The sequence below is a fragment of the Porites lutea genome, chromosome 3 (assembly GCF_958299795.1).
Source record: "Porites lutea chromosome 3, jaPorLute2.1, whole genome shotgun sequence".
NCBI classification, from domain to species: Eukaryota; Metazoa; Cnidaria; class Anthozoa; order Scleractinia; family Poritidae; genus Porites; species Porites lutea.
The window spans coordinates 16,104,909-16,112,408 of NC_133203.1; the positions used below are offsets into that span (position 1 = coordinate 16,104,909).

Sequence of the window (7,500 nt, forward strand, 5' to 3'; positions counted from 1 at the left end):
GAGTTCAAGAACAGACGTTGCTGTCTCAGTTAATCTGAAAAAGGGGCCAGTGACAATTTTATCCAAAATTCCAAGGGCTCTAACTCCTGCTAAGTAGACAGGTTCTACAATGTCTTTAGCCACAAGCTGAAGTAAGCGATTTGGTGAAGGCCATTTGAAAAGGAAATCTTGAATATGGCTTTTATGGTAGAAAACAGCAGCAGAGTTGTAAAATATTATGTTGAAGTGATTCCCGATGAACTCAACCAGTTTGCTTTCCACACCATTTTCAGAGAGATGCACATCAAAATACTCGGACACTCCAGCGGTCTGACTACCACGGGGATGAAAAGCTTCACATGCTGTTCTTGTTAGCCTACAGGAACCAGACTCATTTGAAGAAAGAAATGCTAATGGATTTCTGCCTTCTGTTGCAGCATGTTCAAACAATTTTAAGGCTTTGTTTGCTTCCTTGCCAAGATTCACAAGTAAATGCAGTTTGCAATAAAAGTTTCCCATTTGCTCAAGGGATTTCTTTGAATCTTCACTGAGGTCTTCCCATTTCTCCACCACCTTTGGGAGTAATTCCTTTTGCAATTCTGTCAGTTGTTCATTAAAAGTGGCATTCGTTGGTCCTTGATCGGACATGGTGTTCTTAATGGATGTGACCAACTCTGCAACTTTATCTTCAACTGTTAGATTCTCACCACTGCTCAATGCTTGTGCAATTTCCTTAACTCTGTACTTAAATGAGTCCATTATGGCTTCTGTGTCTGACTTTCCCAACTCAAGAAGGCCCACTCAGTATGTCTGACAAGAGGGAGTTGTAATTTCAAAATCTTGGTAGTGACGATGATATTTAGTAGTACCATCTCCGTGGAGGGTGTTTCCAACTACCTGGGAAGGGTCAGCTTCTTCTAGCATAGCCCTCCCTAGCTGAACATCAGCAAGGTGCTTAGCCTCAACAAGTAGACGAGAGTGGACGGCCTTGCTTGGAAGTCTTGACAAACTCTTCCTGGTCAATTTTTTCAAAAGAGTTCGTATTACTTCATTGACTTTGCTCATTGAAACATTCATGGCTAGCAGGTCCATGATTACTTCTCGCACTTCGTCAACATACTTGCCATCTTCAAATGTGCTGATTGTCTCATCCTCCAGCAAGCAAGTAAGCTGTTCTAATTCTTTGTTTTTTTCTTTTAACTCTTTAGCACATGATTCAAGCTTTAATATGTTTGCAGCATTATGTTCCTTTAGCAAATCAATTTCATTGGCCTGTGTGCTCTTTTGCTTTTTTATATGTGACACCTTCTGTAAGCCAATTTTCTGCTGTTTTAGCTGTTCAACTTCACTCTTGGCTTGTTCACATTTTTCCTTGACTTCTGAAAGCTCAATTGAGATACTGCACTTTTCCACTTCAAGTTCAGAAATTCTTGATTTAAGATCATTAATCTTTGAATGTGCCCTTTTCTGCCTCTCGTTCACATTTCTAGGTGTATATGATGCTAGTTTCTCTTGAATCTCATTCAGCTTTTCTGATTGCTCATCGAACTGCTCTTGCAAACCTTTGAGATCTTGCTCAAAGGCATCCCTTTCATGTTTACGTTTTGCAGCTACACCAGCAATATTGTTTGTTATTGTATGCATGTGTTCAACAGTTGAAAAATATTCATACTGCAAAGCTGCTTGGTCATCAATCAAAGCATCATTCTCATCCATCAGTCTCTCACTAAAACTAAGCATTTTGCTGACAGATCTTTTTAGCCCCCTGTTTTCATCCTTAAGCTCTGCAATCTTTTTTGACTTTGGTGTTAGTGTTTCTCTCACCATTGGTGCATTTGAGCCAGGTAAATGAAACAAACTTTGCTTTAGTAATTCAAGTTCCTCTTTCTTTTTATTTTTACCAAGCTTTTGGACTTTTTTCATTAAATCATTGCATGATTTGTTCAGATTTTGAGTTGTCACACCACTCAAATACCTCTGCAGTTCCAGTGGAGTCAAAGCTGTTATCCATTGAAGCATTTGGTTGACAGAATCTCTCTGTTTCCAGAGTTCCAGGATAAGACCATTAGTAAAGGACTCCCTGTCCAAAGGTTGCAGATCCCCATTCTTCCAAGGCTGCCACATCCAAACCATTTCTTGCACAGTAAGGTCCCCCCAAAATGCTTTTGTTTAACAAAACATTGTCTGTCAATGGAATTAAAAACATTCTTAAATCTCTGTTCTTATAATTGTCACACTTCAAAATTTGAGCACAAAGTAAAGATCACTGCTCAGTCATAAAACATTACTCAGACATGTCAATAGCTAGCACCCAAAGCCCACAGATTTTCTCTTTGGTGGAATAATATAGAAGCAGAATATTAAACAAAAGGATACCTATATACAATAATAAAAGCGAATTCAAGCTGGGCATGAACATATTCAACACAGTTTACGGCTGCTGAATACAACAATCACCAAGCTTCTGCTCCAGCAGGAACATTGTTACATAACAGCCCGAGCAGCCAAAACTAGCACATTTCACTTTCCTTTATAATACTTGTATGTATAACTATAAGTGAAGCATAAAAAAATCTCAATAAAGGAAAGGAATATCTGCTTACCTGCCGTTTTATTCGAATCCGAAAGGCTTGTTGAAGTTGATGGCCCCTGGCAAACTTGATCCTTGCTGTGCGCCATGACTTCTCAGTGCGCGTTGGAACTCACATATTATAACTCGCTCTCCGGCGCATGAAAGCACGTCAAATTCGACTTATTTTTCGCTAAACAAAAACCTTAAAGGCTATAAAATACTACAGCTGTAGTTTAAACCGAATGATGATAATAGATCTCTTCAAAAACTGCTTCTAATTCAGATAAACAACGATATTTCGTGAACTACGGACGTTTGAACAAAGAAACTACTGCCTAGGAGTCCCCTGACCCTTTAGCCCTATTGTTTCATACATTAGCTATTGTTTTTCAGCCAATAAGCGCTGCGAAATCGAATTTTGCCTTCCCCAGGTCAGGTCTGGTTTTGTCAAGCATGGCGGCCACGCTTCAGTTGCGATCCCTGACGCCGAGTGACGGCGAAGTTGGATTATTAGCAATAGAAATACGGTACCAATCACGATGAAATTTATAAGTTTTATTCTCTAAGGTATCTTCTAAAGGTAGGTGGATTTTAATTGCAGAAGAATACAATATATTAACGAGAATAAACGGAAAGTTTGGGATCGGTAATGTTTTGGCTCGATTTTGCGTGGGGAAATCACGCGACTAAACTCCCTAATAGTTGTTCCACTCATGTTGGCGCTATTAACAATACTGTTAGTAATTCGGAGTTTATAACAACATGTCTACAGTAACAGTATGGTATATGGCTGTTACGAGATGAAATTTTCCTGCAGCAGCTCCTCCTGTAATGAACAGACGTATAGGTGGCAATTAGACTGGTCTTAAAGTGCCCATGTTTTTTATTTTGTTTCTACGCCAAAGTAGCACTATGTTGTATGCTTTACGTTGCTGAGAGTTTTATGATCTCACTGACTAGCGAAGATCATCATCACATATTTCTGACACTTGAATATAAGTTGACATTGCTCTGGGAATTTGTTCATTTGACGAAGAAAGTTGATCTCCTGACATCTGGTTATAAAAGGACTCTTCATAACTACTATTTGCAATATCAAATTGTACATCATAATTTTCCTGATCATTTATAGGATCGAATGAGTACGACGTTCTGATCTTACTTTTTCGTAAAGACTCGAGTGCTTCTATAACAGCTTCTGAATCTTCGAATATATTTCTATTCCGTTGTACAATAGTTTGGACATCTGACACATTGAATTTAGACATGTAAGTTTTTTCTTCACCTAGAAGTTCTGTTTGTTGTCTCCATGGGTGGTAAAGAATAAGGAGATGGTGGAAATATTTTTCAGGTTCCTTTGCTTTATTTGGAGTGTGGTATCTTATGACAGCCCTAACTTTTCTACATTTCATAACTTCATTTGTGTTTTTCAAATTTTTTTAGGTACTACTGATGCATCATCATTTACACATACATGTGATTGTTCAATAATATCATCACCAAGAACTTCTGGCTGCACATCTACTGTTTCACAGTGATCGGTTTTGTAGTCACTACAATAGTAATCAGCAAACTCAGCTAGGCACAGATCATTTGTAGATTTAAAATGTGCTGGTCTTAAACTATATTGTTCAATGATGTTTCATTTATAGATATTAGTACTTTCATCGTCTAACTCATCAAGTTCTTGCTGACTCTTTGCTACTCGTAATCATTTATCTGAGAATTCGGTATTAACAAAAATAGTTTTTTGAAAAACTTTTCGTAGCCAAAGTTCAGGCATGCACCTATAAACACATTCCTGTGAACTTACTTCTCTTGAAGATAAGAAAGCAGCTCCAATTTTTCGAAGGACATCTCGAACATTTAGATTTATTTCTCTTGCTTGTTTTGAAGCATTCATGATAGCTTGTGAGCATTCCGTCTCATCTTTAGTAAAATAGGAACAAGCATAGGTTATGCATTTATAGTGGTTGAAAACAGGCTGCAAGTCTAAACTGGCGGCAAATCCCTTCATGCCAGCAGCAAAGTAATTGTTAATAAAACAGCGGTCAGTTGGTCATCTGAGATGCAGGTCATAGTCGGAATCAGGTGATAAAGACAGATAAAGATATTGTTCCTTAGTAATTCCAAGTTCTTGAAATATGTCATCAAGGGTCAACATGGGATTGTAGTTTGCCTTGCTTGGATTGAGAGATTCATAAATTTTTTGTTTTACTAGACTTAGAATCTCCTTTCGTTTTGTCATAGTGTCAGTTTTTATCTGTGGATCCATATCTTCGGGATACCATGTTGAAAGGTTGCTAAATATTTATCCCTGAAACATCTGTAAGCTGATTTGAGGACGTGTATAAATATGTAATTGCTAGGCCAGATTTAATTTCCAGAAGATATAGAACCAGATCCTCTTCTGAAATCATGTTCAAGTTGTTGAGCGTACTCATAGGTCTGCGAGCTTCTCATTGTTGTGGGTGTGGTGAAAGAGAATTTTGACAATCCACTGAATGTTGCAAATGGAAACCCTTTGCATGAGTTTGCAAGAATTGCAATTTAATTTGCTGTTAGTCTGTTTGCCTTTGCTGTTACTATCTGGTTGCATGATGTACAGTACTATATGACAAGATGAGGACGCTTGCTATCAGGCATTTTCTCTCTGGCCACATCCTTCTGCTTTTTAAAGCACCAATATTTTAAATGCCCGTAACCCACAATAGTAGCAGCGTGGCCGCATGGAGACTGGACGCTTCTGGGGGCGGCCCTTAACCCTGGTGCCAAGGAGATAATCCAGCGTCGAGCTTCAAAGATTTATCCACTTTAACCCAAACATCGAAAACCTTTTCTTCGAGCAGAGCAATCATGTAATGCCTGAATTGTTTGGGTGAGGACAAGTCTTGTACTTTAAGAACTCATTTACTGCAGAAAAATGGGAAAATTTTTTGTGCTTCTTAGTGGATGCTGTGCCTTTGAGATTGGTGGGTAAATGCAAAGCTTCATCCATGAGGAAATCTTGCCCAGTTTTTACCATAATGGCTCTCAGCTGGGAGAGCACAGACTCCACAGTTGGTCGCAACATGTGAGCTTCTAACAGGGCAATGCAGTCTCTAAAAGCGACACGTTGATCTGACTGTGGAACCTACGAAGAAAACCACTGGCAGAAAAATTACATATCTGCATATGAGGGAAATCACAGCAAAGCAAATAGGCACTACTTGGCTACAAAAATGGTAAAAGGTGAAAAATCGGAAACCTTGAAGCAGACGTGTAAAAGAAACTCTCTTGTGATCCAGTCGGAAATTCCAAAGTGAATTATGGTGACTCTATGACAAAGGCCGAAGCCATTCGGAAATTCCAGACTCGATTATAGTGTCTACAATTTAACATACACTATAACGTGCGCCCAAAGGCAAAAAGACACAAAGTCAATCTCGGCAAGTTAAAGCACACAGAAATACGGACCCATAGCTAATCAGAAAACCAGGCTCAATTAAAGCAGCTTGCAAACACTCTGACCAGGGCCTACTGTTGGTTCGATTAGAACGCATAGGGTAACGAGTGTGCTTTTACTACAACCATAAGTGCGAGTAACAAGATTTCTTATATGAATAAATTTACACAAGTGATGGCCTGGACTATAGTGGAAGACCGCAGACCATTTAATAATACTACATCCCCCTCCTTTTGTGGAAAAGATAGAAAACTAGATGCATTACTAATGTTGAACTGTTCAAGTTCCTCATAAAGAAAGAAAACTAAACAGTATATGCAATCATAAGTTCAGTCTTTCTGGAGCTTTAGTTCTCCTAGTTAATCTGCGGAGAGGAAAAGGAACTGCAACAGGAGGAGGGTCTGTTTGACCAGCAGAGGAACAGGGAACACTAGCACTGTCAGTGACGTAGAGGAACTGCTGGTCACGAGCTCTTCAGAATGTGTCACCAACTGGAATATCCTCAGGGACTTCATTTGAAGGAACTGGGAGTTCAAACGGCTCCTCAGTGCTTCGTAGGTGGCGACAATTTCTTCTGAGTACTTCACCAGTGCTATTAGCCACCAGGTAAGACCGGGAGGGCATCAGCTACATGGTGAACTACACTGGTTCCCATCTGTCATTGGCAGGGTTATGGATGCATACATGGTGTTCTGCGAAAAGTGGTTGAAGTGGCTGCTCGGCTGTTTAACTTACTGTGCCTTCTGCTTATTCTGTCTGAGTTGGAACTTGACATTAACGTTTCCATTAGAAGAGGAGGAAAGCTTAGATACTGCTGGAAGGTTTGTCTAATACACCCGGCCATTCAGAAGCTTGGCAGGCGATGGTAAGTCATGAGACAGTGGGGTGCTACGAAGACAAAGCGTTGGCAAGTGAGGGTCCTGGCCAGATTCCTTGCACTTTTGTAGAACATTTTTCACTGTCTGCATTGTCCTCTCAAGGCATTGGACTAAGGATACAAAGGGCTGGGGGCTTTTTTCTTTTTGTTTTTTTTGTTTGTTTGGTGTTTTTTTTGCCGGTAAGGCGGATTTTTTTTTTCATTCAAGACATTTATTACTTTAATTACAAAGAACTAATTAAAAAGAAACTAATTACAATATTCTAAACAACCGCAATAACAGACATACTTACATTTATCTACATTTCACTATTATATACATTACAGCCACAAAACAGCCGCGCAATTGCTGAATGAGGCTTATTTTACAAACAATTAATGAATACTTAATTATGTAGATAAAAGAGAAATTAACACTTATTTAAAGTACACTGAAATAAAACAAAACCCCAAACACACATACAAAAACAAAAAAACAATACAGAAAAAAAAAGTGTCTAATAAAAGATTACAATTTTAATTACATACACGCGAACTTAATTAAAGGGGGGAAATGTCTTTTGGCCATTTTTCATAAAAGGTTTCTAATTTATTATTCTTAATGGAAATATATTTTTCAACTTGGTA

The 7,500-nt window shown here is 38.8% G+C and overlaps 2 protein-coding genes across 2 annotated transcripts in view; both read right to left on the minus strand.

Annotated features, from left to right (window-relative positions):
• Positions 1-756, minus strand: part of LOC140929431 (uncharacterized) — a 2,053-nt gene extending 1,297 nt beyond the window's left edge. The window contains exon 1 of the mRNA XM_073379232.1: positions 1-756. This exon is cut by the window's left edge and continues 1,297 nt beyond it. Coding sequence (XP_073235333.1) covers positions 1-738 — 738 coding nt within the window. The 5' untranslated portion in view covers positions 739-756.
• A 24-nt stretch (positions 757-780) lies between these two features.
• On the minus strand, positions 781-1,719 carry LOC140929432 (uncharacterized). The gene has a single exon (XM_073379233.1). The coding sequence runs from the start codon at positions 1,717-1,719 to the stop codon at positions 781-783; it is 939 nt and encodes a 312-aa protein (XP_073235334.1).
• Positions 1,720-7,500: the final 5,781 nt, after the last annotated feature.

Excerpts from the sequence above, each read along its gene's own strand:
- LOC140929432 (XM_073379233.1), bottom strand. The coding sequence starts at position 1,719 with ATGCTTAGTTTTAGTGAGAGACTGATGGATGAGAATGATGCTTTGATT.